Source organism: Sorex fumeus, unplaced genomic scaffold, assembly GCF_029834395.1.
Source record: "Sorex fumeus unplaced genomic scaffold, SorFum_2.1 ptg000122l, whole genome shotgun sequence".
Taxonomy (NCBI): Eukaryota; Metazoa; Chordata; class Mammalia; order Eulipotyphla; family Soricidae; genus Sorex; species Sorex fumeus.
Genome location: NW_026606179.1, coordinates 23886570 through 23903406, shown reverse-complemented (window position 1 = coordinate 23903406; position 16837 = coordinate 23886570). Strand labels below are relative to the sequence as shown.

At 50.8% G+C, this 16837-nt stretch overlaps 1 protein-coding gene across 1 annotated transcript in view; it reads right to left on the bottom strand.

The window, feature by feature from the left end:
* Positions 1-16837, bottom strand: part of ANKRD27 (ankyrin repeat domain 27) — a 55517-nt gene continuing 38680 nt past the window's right edge. The window contains exons 21-29 of the mRNA XM_056136449.1: positions 16478-16522; positions 14169-14291; positions 7134-7331; positions 5910-6029; positions 5648-5809; positions 4538-4649; positions 3605-3683; positions 3378-3456; positions 1-1255 (exon numbers count right to left, since the gene is read on the bottom strand). Coding sequence (XP_055992424.1) covers positions 1055-1255; positions 3378-3456; positions 3605-3683; positions 4538-4649; positions 5648-5809; positions 5910-6029; positions 7134-7331; positions 14169-14291; positions 16478-16522 — 1119 coding nt within the window. The 3' untranslated portion in view covers positions 1-1054. The remainder of the gene's footprint in view (positions 1256-3377; positions 3457-3604; positions 3684-4537; positions 4650-5647; positions 5810-5909; positions 6030-7133; positions 7332-14168; positions 14292-16477; positions 16523-16837) is intronic.

Sequence of the window (16837 nt, the reverse complement as noted above, 5' to 3'; positions counted from 1 at the left end):
TGAAGAATCATAAAGTTTACTGTTTCTTTTCCATCATTTGGCACATATCCAAGGCACGTTAGAAAATTAGAAATCATAAATTACTTCATAGAAAAATAATGAGCCCCTCCCATCTATAATACACAAGTTATTTCCATGAACATGCACAAAACCATCGCCCTCTTACAAAGTTATTGGGAAATGTACTCAGACAAACCCTTGTTCGCAGCTCTAGGCCAATTAATAACGTAAAAAAATAAGAGTTTAATCTTTAGAAATTTATAAAAAGGAATAAATGGCAATAAATTTTAACTTAATCTGACCTGGTTTTGTGCTGTGTTGAATCTGAATCAAGAGACTCTTAAGAAAAGATGTGCCAGACCTACTCGAGTTCAGTAACTATCCATCAGGGGTGACATTTCAGGGAGGTCCTTAATGGAAAAGGATATTTCTAGAGACACTGCAACTGGTACATGTGCAGCGACAAACATCTCTTTTGTTGGAAGAGATTATCCTAATTTTTCCCACATACGTGTAGTAGAACAGGCCTAACCTGTCCTTTGCTCCAAAGTGAACATTAAAATGGCTTTTAGGCATCTTTGGGTTCAAGTGCTGTTTTGTAAAGGAACATTGTCCAGGTCCTGTTTTCCTCATTTCACTGTGACACTTCTGCCCGGCCTCCACCATCCTAGGAAACCTAAATGGCTTGGCTTCAGCTGATCCCAGATGGGAGAAATTTTCTTTTTTTTTTTTTTGCTTGTGGTTTGCTAACTTGCCCATAGACCCACAGAAGGTTAGCACCTTACAGGAGGAGGTCAGGATCTGAAGATGAAGAGCCTGATACTTTACGGGAACCGGTCCATCGTCAGGGTATGGAGAGCCCTGGGATTTCTGTCCATTTCTTTTCCAAGTGTAGACATCATTGCACTCTTTCCCCTGGGCACAGAAAAGCTTTCGGGAACTTTCTCTTCGTCTCTCGAGCCAGTTCTCTGAACCAGTATTTCTTAAACTGTGCTCGTGCTCACATTTTGTGGAGGACTCTCTTCTCAGCAGCAGAAGTAACTCCGTCTCACTGCTAGGACTGGGACGCGCTGGCCTCCCGGGGACCCACCAGGCCCTTGGCGACAGCCTCATTGAGCGTGTGTCTCCGGAGCATGCGCCTGTTTCGAGAGGTGCCGCGTTTCACCGCTGTGCCGCCACTGCCCTGCTCGGTGTTCGGCGCTCGGCTCTGGTCCGGCAGGTCCTTTTGTTTGACTGGACCTCTTGGAAGCCCCGCCTACAGAAAAGGTACAATCCAGACAGTTCCCGTTTGCAGGGTGCCAGAACCACCACCACGAAGGTAAGCATCACCCATGAGCACCGGGCACACAGATTCCTGTGGCTGAAACCTCCAGGCCTCCTTGGGAGTGGGGAAGGGCAACCTCCCCTCACGTCCCTCTACTTCTGGAAGCCCGGGCAGCCATCTAAGCTTATCCACTGGCCCTGTTCCACCAGAGACTCAAATCTTGCAACAGATCACCTAGTCGCAAAAATTTCTCAAACCTCCGTTCCTGGCTGAGACCTCTTAAGGGCCCTCTTGGAGTGGGGTGGGTCAGCTCCTACCCCAAGCTCTAGCAGCTGCTCCCACACTCCCAAAGCTGCCGCCCAGCTAAAAATTTAACTCCAGGGGCCTGAGCAATAGTACAGCAGGTAGGGTGTTTGCCTTGTAAGTGGCTGACCCAGGTTCAATCCCCAACATCTCATATGGTCCCTTGCCAAGCGCCGCCAGGAGTGATTCCTGAGTGCAGAGCCAGGAATGACACCTGAGCATTGCTGGTTGTGGCCCAAAAAGAAAGAAAACAAAAACTTAACTCCAGCCAGACTGCCCAGTTAAGAGTTCTGGATTTTCTGGAGCATCTGGCTACAATACTGACATCACAGTAATAAGTGGATAGGATGTAACACAGAAGCCAACCAATCTCAATCCACAAAAATACTAACACAGAAGGTTAACTTGTGACAACAGTTTAGTAAACCCTCAGACTAGGACTTAATGTCCCCATGGTGAGATACAACAATTTTCACAAATTTTCCTCTATGGAAATATATTTTGAATATTCTGTATTAAAAGGTAACGAGCAATATAAAATAAATTACTGTCATCCTGCTATGGGGGTGGGGCGGGGTTGAGGGGGGATTGGGAAAGTAGAGACAATGGCGGAGGGCAGGTGACAAGGGTGGTGGCACTGGTGTTGGAATACTGAATGCCTGGAACAAATCATCACAAACAACTTTGTAAACCTCAGTGTTTCAACCCAGTGAGGGGGCAGAGAAAAACCTACTTTCTCTAAAACAAAGATTTAGCACGTTAATACGGGTATTTGATTCAGCAAGCCTGGGCACTTCTCGTGATCAGTGGACAGAGCGGCCAGCAGCAGTTCAGACATGTCTTGTTTCAGGCACATATACTGCCCGAGCCCATGTGCTGCTAGCCCCCACGTGGCCGAGCACGTGTGTTGCCCAAGCATGTGTGTTGCCCAAGCACGTGTGTCGCCCGCATCTCCCTTCTTGAGATGTGTACTTTCATGCTTTCATGTCTAATGCTGGGATGTGTGTAGGGGCTCTTTCCACCCTTGGAGAAGCCCGTGTTCACTCTTGAGTACGCTACTCTCTCACTCTCTCCCCATCCACACCTTAAAAACCCTCCAAATAAAATCTATTAATTTCAGACATGTCCTGTTTCTGAAGCGTTTGTCCCAGGCAGCGCCAGGGAGGACTGGCCGTGCCCAATCCAGCTGCTGACACTGCAGGACTGAGCAAGATGGCCACGCACACAACTGTCTGGCTGAGTTGCAAATGTGGCCCCGTGTCTGAAGAAGCATCACCATCGATACACAGACGTGCTCTCTTACGAGGGGAGGCTGAGAGAGGCACCGCAGTGGCTTAGAGAAGGGGGCATTGCCCCCACGGCAAAGCAGGGGCTGCGACTTCCCCTGCATACGGCTAGTTCTCACTTGCCCTCAATTCCTTTCTTAGCCCCCAAAGGACATTTTTAAATATAATACTGGCTGGAGCGGTAGCACAGCAGGTAGGGCATTTGCCTTGCACACGGCCGACAGGGCAGACCTGAGTTCGATTCCTCCACCCCCTCAGAGAGCCTGGCAAGCTACCAAGAGTATCTCACCCGCAGAGCAAAGCCTGGCAAGCTACCTGTGACATATTCAATATGCCAAACACAGTAACAAGTCTCACAATGTTACTGGGCCCATTCAAGCAAATCGATGAACAATGGGAGGACAGTGACAGTGAACTTTCAACAGTGAAGGGAATAATGAACTAAGCAATATGTTCACCCTAGATTGTGGAAAAGTCAGGCTTAAAAAAAAAAGGTGATAATAAACCAATATTTAGTAACTCACCTCGTGCAAAGAATCCTCGGTAAAATTTGGGACACTTCTATCTCTTGTCATGATCTCTCTTGAACTCTTTGCCCTGAAACTGAAAGGAAACGAAAATGATGGAGATGGGGCTATGAAACACACTGACTGCCCGTGGGCAGTGCAGCCCGACTATAAGCTGGGGACAGCCCAAGTCTGTCCCTCAGCAGAAATCGGACAGCAGGAAATCAGTCAGGTCTTATACTCACTTAAACTGACCAGTGGGGTGAACGAAGTAAAACTGTCTTGTAAAAGGTTCATCCGGGAGATCGTACATTTTTGAGTTCCCTGTAGATAAAAAGATAACCTTCTGAGAACATCCAAAATTTAAGCATGGATTTAAATTTAAGAGATACGGTCTTGCCATTTTCTTTGTTTAGCAAAAATGTAGAAATTAACACAGTGAACTTGCTGAAGGAAATAGCTGACATCTCTTTACTATTGTGTGCCCACAGAAAACAGACAAACCCTTAATATACTTCCATTCCCCCTCAGGCAATCACAGACAGACAGCCTCAGGGTTACACTGATACAGAAACTATGAAAACTTTTTTGGAAAAAAAAAACTTCATTCCCATCCTGTTTGTAACTACTGTTCCCAGTGCTATCCGCCAGTTAATTAAAAAATCATTTTTAGGTAGCTTTTTCCCCCGGGCTGTCCAGGATATGGTCCCAGGAAGCTCTGAGATAACTTTCTGGAGTGGCTCCTCCCTAGGCAGTGAGTGGAGGCCTATCTTCAAAGGCAATGCGGAAGGACTTGGAGTGTTAGCACAGTGGGTAGGGCATTTGCCTTGCATGTGGCTGACCTGGGTTCAATTCCCAGCATCCCATTCGGTCCCCCGAGGACCACCAGGAGTAATTCCTGAATGCATGAGCCAGGAATGCATAAGCAAAAAAAAAAAAAAGAAGACAATGCAGAGAGCATTCGTCTACCTTCTTAGGAAACACTGCAACCAACAAGGGAGCCAGTATTGATAAACCTCTGATAAAGATTGGAACACACACATCCGGAGCGTATGCCTTTATCCCAAGCCCAGCCCAGGTGGTAATGCCACTTTACATTCACAGCTAGAACCAGCAACCACTCGTGAACTTCCACATCAACCCCCGCGGAGAACGGCAGAAAGAATGTGAGGTCTTACATTTTTTCCTGATCTTAACTGTAACGTACTCCTTGGGGTCTGTTTCACCAACATCATCTAACGTGGCCACACAGCTTGGTACTACCTGAAGTAATTCCATTATTTTTGAATTCTACAATTTGAAAGGGAAAATATATATTTTTTTATTCCTTCCATGCAGGTTTTATTGCCTCTTTTCAACCTGAAAGTCATTCTGCGTGGCAGGGTGGGAAAGCAGGGTGGCGGCTACAGGCAAGACGTGGGTGCTGTCCAGCCTGGCGCTGCTTGGGGCCTCCCATTCTGTGGCCCTGGCTCCCAGTGAGCAACAGGATCTCTTAGTGTCAAGGCGGGAGCTTATCCACGGGCCAGCACTGAACTGTCATTCACTGTTATCACTTGCCGGACAAAACATACTAATAAGTTTCAAAATGTCAGTTCTGGGGCTGGAGAGATGGGATAGTGAGTAAGGCGCTTGCTTTACACAGTAGACTGGGGTTCCATCCCCGGCACCCCGGAGATTCCCAGAGCCCACCGGAAGTGATCCCTGAGCCAGGAGTAAAGCCCTGAGTACTAGGTGTGCCTCCCCCAGACCAAAAAAAAAAAAAAAAAAAAAGGCAATGCAGAGAGCCCAAAAGTCAACTCTGAAATTTTTACCCTGAATGTCAAAAGCTGGTAACAATAAATTGGAGTGGGTTGGATTTAAGGTGACTTTCAGATGACAACCTATGTGCAAAACTAGGTTAAAAGATTTCAAAACCCAAACAGAAAAGAGGTAACCCCCCCTGCACCTTGAGAAAAGGGACTTTCCTGGCCATTACTGCAAGAGAAAATCTCCCCAGGGCTAGGAGCGGTAACTTGGCGGGACTCAAGAAGTCTCAAAGCTACGGGGAAATGCAGGCTCTCCCCTTCCTGCCACTGAGCACAGTGCTCGGGAGGGTCCCGAGCGCTGGGGCGTGGGCGGATGCTGGAGGTGGGGCCCCCCCGAAGCGCCCCCACAGGTGAGCCAGGACAGGGCCTCCCCCTTACCCCAACCCTCAGCCGCGCAGGGCCCCTCGAGGATCTGGGGGTGCTCGCGAGATGCTCCTGGAGACCCCCCCCAGACGGCGACCCCCGGCCGCCCCGCCCGCTCACCTGCTCGGCGCAGTCCAGGGCCGTGCGCTGCCTCTTGTTCAGCACCTGGACCGAGGCCCCGTGCAGCAGGAGCAGCTCCACCACCAGGACCCGCTTCTCCAGCACGGCCGCGTGCAGCGCCGTGTTGCCCTTGTCGTTGGCAGCGTTGATGGAGGCCCCATGCTGCGAAGAGAGCAGCCAGATGGTATGTGGGTGGCCACCGCCTACACACACGCACAGCTGGGCGGTGGGGGGGGTGGGGGACACGACGCCAGGTGCTCACCTGCAGCAACAGCGCGGCCACTTCGTGGTGGCCACCAGCGCAGGCGTAAATGAGGGGGGTGTTTCCGCTGAGGTCCTTCTTATTGGGCTTGGCGTGAGCCTCTAAGAGACACTTCACCACCTGGCGGGCAGGGGACAAAAAGGGGCAGCACTGGTCAGCGTCCAACAGGGGAGGGCCTGGGGCCATAGCACAGCAGGGAGGGAGTTTGCCTTGCACACGGCGGACTGGGGTTCGATTCCCAGCATCCCATATGGTCCCCCAAGCAACACCAGGAGTACTTCCTGAGTGCAGAGCCAGGAGGAACCCCTGTGCATCGCTGGATGTGACCCAAAAAGCAAAAAAAAAAAAAAAAATCCAGGCAGGGGAGCCCTCTAGGCTGCAGCTCAGGAAGAAGTGGACTGCGGACAGGGAGAGTCAGGGGGTACCCACCCCACTGAGGGCGGCCCTGCTTCAGGCTGGGACTTGGGGTTCACTCTGCCAGTGAAGACCTCATACCCTTGCCTCAGGCTCTCCAGACAGGAAGCCCACGCTCCACAGAGGGAGTCTGAGAAGCTGACAGTGGAACTGAAGGTCGGACTTGGGAACAGTCGATGATAACGTTTCCTTGGCATGGCTTAACTTTTTCTGACCACACCTGGCTGTGCTCAGGAATCAATCCTCGCAGGTCTTGGGGAAGCGGATGTCATACCCAAGATCACACAGCGGCCGACCAGTGCCTTACCCATGATACTCTCTCCAGCCCTGCAAGCACTTCCTGACCCCCTCCCATGGGCACCAACTCTGTGAAATATGGGGTATTGGAGATCATACTCTTTGTGATCGTACCACTGCTTTGGAGACCAGTGCCTTACCTGCTGAACTCTCTTTCCAGCCCTATAATGACTTTTTGGCTCCCTTCTATGGGGTCCCAGCTTTACGAGGTACCACTGGGCACAGATTATGGTATATAAAGCTGGGGAGAGTTGGGCAGAGCCTCAGTGACCGGCACCCTAGCAGTAGATATGGTACCTGCCTGGGGTGAGTCAGAACCGCCCCCTTAGTGCCCCAAGAGGGGCAGCAGTAGAAGGATGGGCTGGCTCTTGACCTCCTGGGCATCTTGAGTACTGGGTTCTGGCACTGAGTGACTTACCAGGGGCATCTCCAGATCTCACCCAGGCGGGAGGAAAGGCGGCCCCCCGGCAGCATCCCAGCCAAGTGATCTATGCACCCAGGTCATGCCCGTACCTGGAAGTGGCCCTTCTGGCAGGCCAGGTGGAGTGGGACAGCTTGACTGGCATTCCTGGCGCCCACGCTGGCACCGTGCTTCAGCAGGAGGGGGACAAGGTCGGCCCGGCCGTGCAGGGCAGCCACATGCAGTGGGGAGGAGCCGTCCTGGTTGGTCACGTTCACACCCAGTCCACTGGCAGGAATCTTTGCCAGCTTCTACTTGGCACCGATGGTGGGAACAGAAAGAACGTTCATAGTTGAGGAGCCAGGTGGCAGGGACTGAAGCCCTCGGTTCTCGCACAGACACTGGACAAAACCCTGGGGCCTCAGAGGGCTGCAGAATCAGGTCCCCTGCAGGGGAACTGCCACAGGTCTCGGAGGGAGCAACACGACAAAGGGTGAACTGCCAGGCGTGGTCTGAGCCCCTCCACCCCCCCAAATGAAGAAAACATTAGAAATAAGTGGGAAGGCAGGAAGAGGAACGCTAACCACATCGTAGGAATTCTAGAAGAAAAAGGGGAAGAAATGCTGGTGCAAGGAACAACAGCCAAGAACTTGCCCACTCTGAGGAGGGTGATGCATACACTGATCCCGGAAGCCCAACAGGAGAACAGGGTAATCAAATAATCAAAGTGGTGGGGGGAAGGGGGAGAGAGAGGAGAGAGAGAAAGAGAGAGAGAGAGGAAAGAGAGGGGAGAGAGAGAGAGAGAGAAAGAGAGAAGCAACAAGAGAAAAGCAAAGACACATAAAGTGACCCCCGTAAGATTCAGACAGTCTTTCCAGTGAAAGAAAGAAAGAAAGAAAGAAAGAAAGAAAGAAAGAAAGAAAGAAAGAAAGAAACTGTCCTCCCGTTCATCAATTTGCTCGAGCGGGCCCAGTAATGTCTCCATTGGAGACTTTGTTGTTACTGTGTTTGGCATATCGAATACGTCACGGGGAGCTTGCCAGGCTCTGCCGTGCGGGCGAGACACTCTCGGTAGCTTGCCGGGCTCTTCGAGAGGGGCGGAGGAATCGAACTCGGGTCGGCCAGGATGGCTGCGTGCAAGGCAAACGCCCTACCCCTGTGCTATCGCTCCAGCCTAGGTCTGAGGAGAACAGTAGGATGTTCCTCACTGAAAATACTCTATCCTGCCAGGGAACCCCTCATATTTGCAGGCATGATAAAAGCATTTTCTGATGACTGATAGCACAGCGGGTAGGGCGTTCGCCTTACATGCGGCCAACATGGCTGGCCCGAGTTCGATTCCTCCGCCCCTCTCGGAGAGCCCGGCAAGCTACCGAGAGTATCTCGCCCGCACGGCAGGGCCTGGCAAGCTCCCCGTGACGTATTCGATATGCCAGACACAGTAACAACAAAGTCTCCAATAGAGACGTTACTGGGCCCGCTTGATAACCTTCACTGCCTCTAAGCCATTCATTACCCCTAAACTTATTTGCCAAAGACACAGATGGGCTCCAAGAATGGTCTCCTCTGAAAGGTAAGGAAACAACACTCGGAAACAGACGCATAAGTGAGGGGAAGAGGAGACTCACAGACGAGACCCCGAGAGCGAACATGAGATTTGTTTTTAATTCAAAGGGGTCAATAAGCGGCAAACTCTGGATGTAAACTACCCAGAAACCTCAAAGCAACGACACTCAGAAGAAGCCAAGAGGAAGAGCGGAATGGGAGCAGATCTCCACAATGACAGGCCCGCCTCACCACACAAGCTGCCATCACAAGGGCAAGCCAAAGAAACAGGGTCATGCTGCAAAACACCCAGACTCTCGGGAGAAAAAAGGCAATAAGTTCCATTTTGGTCAATCACTGTCACTGTCACCGTCCTCCCGTTGTTCATCAATTTGCTCGAGTGGGCCCAGTAACATCGCGAGACTTGTTACTGTGTTTGGCATATCGAATACATCATGGGGAGCTTGCCAGGTTTTGCCATGCGGGCGCGATACTCTCAATAGCTTGCCAGGCTCTCTGAGAGGGGTGGAGGAATCGAACTAGGGTCGGCCATGTTAGCTGCATGGAAGGCAAATGCCTTACCCGCTGTGCTATCTCTGTAAATGACAATGGACTGAATCCCACTTCTGCCACTTAGCAGAGACATGCCCAAACGCTCACAACAAGCACAGGCCGGAGCCGTAGATCAGCGGGAAGGGCATTTGCCATGCACACAGCTAACCTGGGTTTCATCCCTGGCACCCAATATAAGTCCCCCTAGCACCTCCAGGGGAGTGATTCCTAGTGTAGAACCAGGAGTAGGCTCTGGGCACTGCCAGTTCTGGTCCCAAAACCAAAATAACAACAACAATAATAATAAGCACATGCTCTGAGTCAAAGGCTGTAAATCAACCTTATAGGTCAACAATAGGGTTTTAAAAAAAGCAAGATGGCCATACATGTACTGGGCCAAACAGCACTCAAACTGAAAGTGCAGATGGACATTACATACTAAGGCATCACTGTATCAAGAGAACTAAACAGTTATAAACATTATGTGCCAAAGAAAGGGGCCCTTTTGGCTATTCAGATAGAGAAGGGAGCACCAAATAAAGGATGTTTGGAGGATCCTCCCAGGAGGGGAGATGCATGTCGAAAGTAGACTATGGACTGAACATGTTTGCCACTCAATGCCTCTTTTGCAGACCACAACACCCAAAAGGAGAGAGAGAACACAGGGGATTGCCCTGCCACAGAGACGGGGGGATGGGGGGATGGGGGTGGGAGGGATATTATCCATGGTGGTGGAAAATGGGCACTGGTGGAGGGATGGGTATCTGATCATTGTATAATTGAAACCAAAGCACAAAAAATTGTAAATCTACAACTTTAAAAAAAATAAAATAAAGGGGAAAAAAAAAAAAAAGAAAGGGGCCCTTTTGGAAAACAGTATGGACGATTCTCAAAAAATTAGAAATTGAGCTCCCATTTGACCCAGCAATACCACTCCTGGGAATATATCGCAGAGAGGCAAAAAAGTATAGTCGAAGTGACATCTGCACTTGTTTGTTCATTGCAGCACTGTTTACAATAGCCAGAATCTGGAAGAAACCTGAGTGCCCGAGAACAGATGACTGGTTAAAGAAACTTTTGGTACATCTACACAATGGAGTACTATGTAGCTGTTAGAAAGGATGAAGTCATGAAATTTACATACAAGTGGTACTACATGGAAAGTATCATGCTAGGCAAAATGAGTCAGAAAGAGAGGGACAGACATAGAAAGACTGCATTCATCTGGGGAACATAAAGTGACAAAATAGGAGACTAACACCCAAGAATAGCCGAGATAAGTACCAGGAGGTTTATTCCATGGCTTTGAGGCCAGCCACACGCTAGGGGAAAAGGCAGCTCAGATAGAGAAGGGAGCACCAAATAAAGGGTGTTGGGAAGATCCTCCCAGGATGGGAGATGCATGCTGAAAGTAGACTATTGACTAAACATGATTGCCACTCAATGCCTCTTTTGCAAACCATAGCACCCAAAAGGAGAGAGAGAACAAAAGGGAATGCCCTGCCACAGAGGCAGGGTGGGATGGGAGGGATGGGGGGTGGGAGGGATACTGGGACTGGTGGTGGTGGAGAACGGGCACTGGTGGAGGGATGGGTACTCGATCATTGTATAACTGAAACCCAAGCACAAAAATTTGGAAGTCTACAACTGTACCTCATGGTGTTTCAGTGATAAAAATTTAAAAAATAAAATAAAACAAGGAAAGGGGAAGCAAAGTACTTAAAGCAACCACTAACATACCAAAGAGATACATCCCTGCCAACAAAAAGGAACAGGAAACTTTATGCCAGATCACCCAGGAAGAAAATGAGTAAGGAAATGAGGCCCTAGGTAAAGAGCTGGGATTAACAGGCATGTATCGGACCTTCCTCTCCCTCCTATCCCACCCACCAAAAAATGGAATACATACTCTTCTCTAGTACACATGAGACATTCTCTAAGATAGATTACATGCTGAAACACTAAGCAAGTGTCTATAAGTCATGAAAATAGAAATCATTTCAAATCTCTTCGCAGACTATCAATGCTATGAAGGTAAAAATTAGCCATTAAAAAGCTCAAACCTTAGAAAACTACACAATGTAATACTTTGTTAAGCACCATTAGCTCAAAGAGAAATCCAAGAAATAAAGTAAATAGATCCTACAGGAAAGCAAAAGCCACACTCAAGGGGAAGTTCCTAGCAATACAGATTACATCAGGAAACAAGAAAAAACTCAAATAAATATCCTAGAGTCACCTCTCAAGAAACTATACAAGTAACAAATAAAACCCAGAGTAAACACATGGAAAGAAATAAGAAACCAAGAATATAGAAGTCAATTAAGCAATTTAAAAAAAAGCTCAATGAAACCAGGAACTGGTTTTCCAAATGGATAAACAAAATTGACAAACTTTTAGCAAGACTCACAAGAAAAAAAAACGAGAACAACGCTAATCTGGTCAGAAATTCAAGAAGAGAAGCAACAGTACATACCACATAAATACAAAAGATTATAAGAGATCATGAACAAACCTTAAGCTACTAAGTGAGAACATCTAGAAGTGGAGAAAAATTTTTGTTTATATTGGGGCCATATCCAGTGGTGGTCGGGGGTTACTCCTGGATCTACACTCAGGAATCACTTCTGGAGGGCTCAGGAGAACACATGGGGTGCTGGGGAGGTGGTCACATGCAAGGCAAGTGCCCTACCCACTGCATTATCTCTGTGGGCCCGTAGAAGTAGAGAAATCTTTAGAATCACACAACCTACTAAGACTGAATCAGGAGGAAGAAGGAACCTTGACCAGACCAATCACTGTTCAATTCAAGAGAATGGAGCAGTAATTAAACATCTCCACAAAACTGCCCTGGTCGGGGCTGGAGCGGCAGCACAGCGGGTAGGGCGTTTGCCTTGCATGCGGTCGACCCGGGTTCAATTCCCAGCATCCCATATGCTCCCCCGAGCACCGCCAGGAGTAATTCCTGAGTGCATGAGCCAGGAGTAACCCCTGTGCATCGCTGGGTGTGATCCAAAAAGCAAAATAAATAAATAAGCAAATAAATAAAAACAAAAAGTGTTTTAAAAAAAATGCCCAGGTCAATATGTTTGCTAGTGTCTTCCACCTCTTTTCCCTCTTCCCTCTCCTTCCTTCCCTCTCTCCCCTCCCTTCTTTCTTCTTTTTTTTTGGGGGGAGGCGGGGGGAGGGAATACTCCTGGCTCACTCCCTGCAGGCTTGGGGGACCATATGGATGCCAGGGATTTTACCTAGTCAACTACTTGAAAGGCAAGCACCTGACTCCAGCCCCTGATTTTAATTAATTCATTTTTTAAAATTTTGTTTGTTTCTGGGTCATCTGATGCTCAGACTTACTCCTGACTCTGTGCTCAAGGATCTTTCCTGGAGAGCTCAGGGATCATATAAGGGTACCCAGTATCAAATCTGTGTCAGCAATATGCAAGACAAGCACCCATCTCTCCAGCCCCAAATTGACTCTTTTTTTTTTTTTATTGACTGTCATGAGAGAAGAGAAAACTAAGGAACACTGTCTGTATTCCTGTATTTGGCCATCTGAATGGCAGAGGGAGGGAGGGAGAGAGAGAAGACCCCTCCCCTGCCTTCCCCACCTCCTTCCTTGTTTTGAACCATGGCAGGTGGTATCAGAAGCTGCCCCAGGGGTGTTTGGGGGCCCACGCAGTGCCAGGTTTGGAATCACCCGTGGCAGATGCCTGACCCTGGTTCGATCCCCAGCCCCACCTGACCTCTACCACCACCCCAGCACCATCAGGGTGACCCTGGCGGCCAGGCCCTTGCACTAACCATCCAGCCTGGTTGCCTGAGCACAGCTGGGAGTGGCCCTGGCTCGCCTGAGCATCATTTATGAGGCCCCAACGACTAAAAGGAAACCAACACAGAATTGGTTTGGGGGTGAGGCGGGGGGAACTCGGCTTGAAGAAAAGGCTTCCCACAAAGAAGGCAGGTAAATAAACAGTCGGTGAACATTATAAAATTTAGCTATCAGAGAAAAGCAAGTCAAACTCAGGACCAAAAGTCAAATGCTGTGGTGGATGTACAGAAACCACCACTGCCGGCGGGAGGCCAGTCAGTCTGTTCCAGATAAAACCTCACTACCGCAGCCGTGATAACAGGTAAGCCACACATGACCCGGGAACTGCACTCCTGGGCTTTCAGCTTAGCCAAATCAAACTTCATGTGGTCACACAAGCCCTTTCTCTGTCATATCTGCAGCGCCGAATCAACCTGGGTGTCCTTAGGTAAGTAAACAGCTCAACCCCGGCACACACCGGCCAGGCAGTACCACGGGACAATTAACTGTCCAGTAACCTCCACAACTTGGGGGGTCAACACCAACCCCAAAAGGGTGAGACTGGAGTGGCATGAATTTAAAAAAAAAAAAATCAGGGCCGGAGCAATAGTACAGCGGGTCGGATGTTTGCCTTGCCCTGCTGACCTGGGTTTGACGATTCCCAGCATCCCATATGGTCCCCTGAGCACTGCCAGGAGTAATTCCTGAGTGCAGAGCCAGGAGTAAATCCTGAGCATCGCTGTGTGTGACCCGAAAACCAAAAATAATAATAACAATAATAATAATAGGAATGGAGAAGTGCTGGGTGGTTGCCGGGACTCGGGGTGAGGTCGGGGACAAGAGGGTGGGGAGAGAGGTGTGCAGGGAAGGAATGGGTCTGAACAGTGAAACAGTGGTGGACACACAAGCGGTGACTGCACCACAGGGACACAGGTGACCAGGGTGAACTGGGGAATCTGGATGAGGGGGCGGGGCCCAGGCGTGGGCAGACCCTGGGGGGGACACGGTACAATAGTGACTCAGAACCCATGTAAGCTGGGTGCCTGTGTCCACACTCTGCTTGCTCACAGGGCGGGCTGCCCACACCATGTCCTCTGCCCACCCTGAGCAAGCCCCACCGGGTGTCAGGAACACTGATGCCCTGTCTCTCAGCTGGCTGAGAAGCCGACAGCTTGCCAGAGGGGAGAACACAGAGCGGGCACCTCCACCCTCCCGTACCCCAACGGAGCCAACAAAGCCAAACCTTTTGGAAGGGGGCGCATTTGGGGCACTGGCACAAGGGGTGACACAGGTCCCGGCCTGCACTGCCGACGTCATCCTCCGCCTCCTCCAGGTCTTCCTCTGTCCACTCCAGAAGGTAACGGACCTGGAGATGCAGGAGACACAGGCGTGGAGAGAATGTCCTCAGCTCCTGGACAGGCCACAGTGGCTGTGGCCCCACCACCCTGCTGCAGCCACGGAAGCCACTGGCCTCGGGAAGGCTCTGGGTGCCACCTGTTCTCATACCTTTCTGGACAATCCCCTGCTCTGTCTGAGGTATCGGGGATCAAACCCAGCGCATGCAAGGCCTGTGGTCTGTCTACCACAGTCTTTTTAGACCCCTTAATAAAGCACATCTCACACACACACACACAAAAAAAAAAAACACAACCATCATCACTAACCCCAAAAGGGGTTGTGTAGTGAAGATGAGATTCATGTAAAATTTTTTTCTTTGAAAAGACAAAATTTGGGGCTGGAGCAATAGCACAGAGGCTAGGGCATTGGCCTTGCCTGCAGCCGGCCCGGGTTTGATTCCCAGCATCCCATATGGTCCCCCAAGCACCGCCAGGAGTAATTCCTGAGTGCAGAGCCAGGAGTAACCCCTGTGCGATGCCAGGTGTCACCCCCCCCCCAAAAAAAAATCCAAAATTTATAGGAATGTAGAATTCGGCTCCAGACATCCTCAAATGGAGCTCGCAAGTTCAAGTGGGTGTTTGTGCAGCCCCGCGAGGGTCTCTGCCTGTCTGACGCAGGGGTGCACAGATCCGGCTTCCGTGGCACCAGGCTACTCTGGAGTCATCTGAGCATGCCCGGCAGACCCCCCTCCCTCCCTCCTGGGAGTCGCTCAGTCCCACCGCTCACACAGGCCACACGACCTAGTGGGTGTTCGAGGCCTCCCAACCCACCCACGCCCACCGCAGAAGGCACGTGTAGACCCCCACCCGGGGCCTGGCCTGCCCCAGTCAAAGCTCATTCCTAGGTGACGGTGATTTGAGGAAGGAAATGGCGCCTCTCTGGGGTGGCCAAGGGCTCCTGGAAGCCCCGCCCAGCACTGCCCCCTCCAAGGTGGCCACAGCGGCCCTGGGTGGAACTACTGAAGGCTTCTGCTGGGCAGACACTGAACAGGGCCTGGGGGCTGGTGCCCCAGGCTGGGCTGCTCACCTCGCCATCATGTGGAGGTCACTCCGCTCTGTGGCTGGGCCACAGCCAGTGGCGACTCCTGGCTCTGTGCTCGGGGCTCAAGCCTGGGACTCCTGCAAGCACGGCCCACTTCTGCCCGCCGAGCTGGCTCCCCATCCCAGGTGCCTCCCCTTCCCTCCCCTCCCCTCTCCTCTCTGGCTCATCCTGAGGCTCTTGGGGCCTCTGAGAAGCCCTCTTTGCCGTGCCCACAGGTCCTCTCAGGGCGGCCTTAGCAAGCCAGGCACGGCCTGACAGACAGTGCAAGTTGACGCAGGGTACCCATGTGCAGACGCTTCCTACCCCAGAGGTGGCTACAATCAGGGCCCGGTCACTTTTGTCCACCGCCTCCAAGTCATTTGGCAGTGGAAGGACCTGTTTTTTTGCTTTTGGGGTCACACCTGGGGGTGCTCAGGTGTTACTCCTGGCTTTGCACTCAGGAATCACTCCTGGCGGTGCTCAGGGGGACCATATGGGATGCTGGGAATCGAACCTGGGTTGGCCGTGGGCAAGGCAAACACCCTACCCGCTGTACTATGGCTCCAGCCCAGGATTGGGGGCATGTTCCAGTCAGGTTTAGTCTGGCAAAAATACCTGGACTGTTGTTCTTCAGAGACAAAGACAAAGCAGTGCTTGAATGAGGTGCTGGAGGTTTCAGGGAAGGTCACCACTGCAGGCCAGTGTCCAGCTCTTGACCGGAGGCTGGGGCAGAGAGCATCCCTGCAGCTGGGCCTCCACCCCAAGTGCCCCCAGTGCAGCCTGCACACCTTGTCCTCTAGCTGCATCCAGGCCCGGGGTCACAGCCACCTGAACACCCTCTGGGCTCCATGCACCTGCCCCAGCCCTGTCCTCTCTCTGGCCCTCCAGAGACATGAGCTAACCCTGGGATTGGTTTGTCACTAGCTCTGTGCCCCTTTCTGTCAGAGGACTGTCTGAGTTCTCTTAAGTCACCTGGCAGTGGCCGGGTACTGGAACCCACTAGCTGCCACACCGTGTGACCCCCACGGATAGGACAGTGGAACAGTGGAGGGGACAGACACCACACCGAGTGACTCCCCCGCTCACACACACAGGACAGGCAGGGGCCAGCTGTGCATGGACGTCACCACTCACCATTTCTAGGTCTCCGTCAGCAACTGCCCTTAAAAGTTTTTCTACCTTAATAAAAGGGAAAAAAAGTGTTAGATAATTTTCAGGATGAAACAGTAACAAAAATAACAAAAAATAGTGGATGACACCCTAGCAGCTTTCTTCTTACTTTTTTTTTCTTTTATTTCTTTCTTTCTTTAAACTGGGTCACCATGAACTGCAGACTCCTAAAGTTATTCATTGTTAAGTGTCCAGCACACGGCACACAGTGTTCCCGTATCAAGCCCTTCTTCACCAGGGTCCACTTCCTTCCCGCCCCGCAGTGCCCCGCGTTCCCTCCCGCTGGCCTGCCTCTGTGGCGGGCGCTTTTCCCTCCCCCGTATC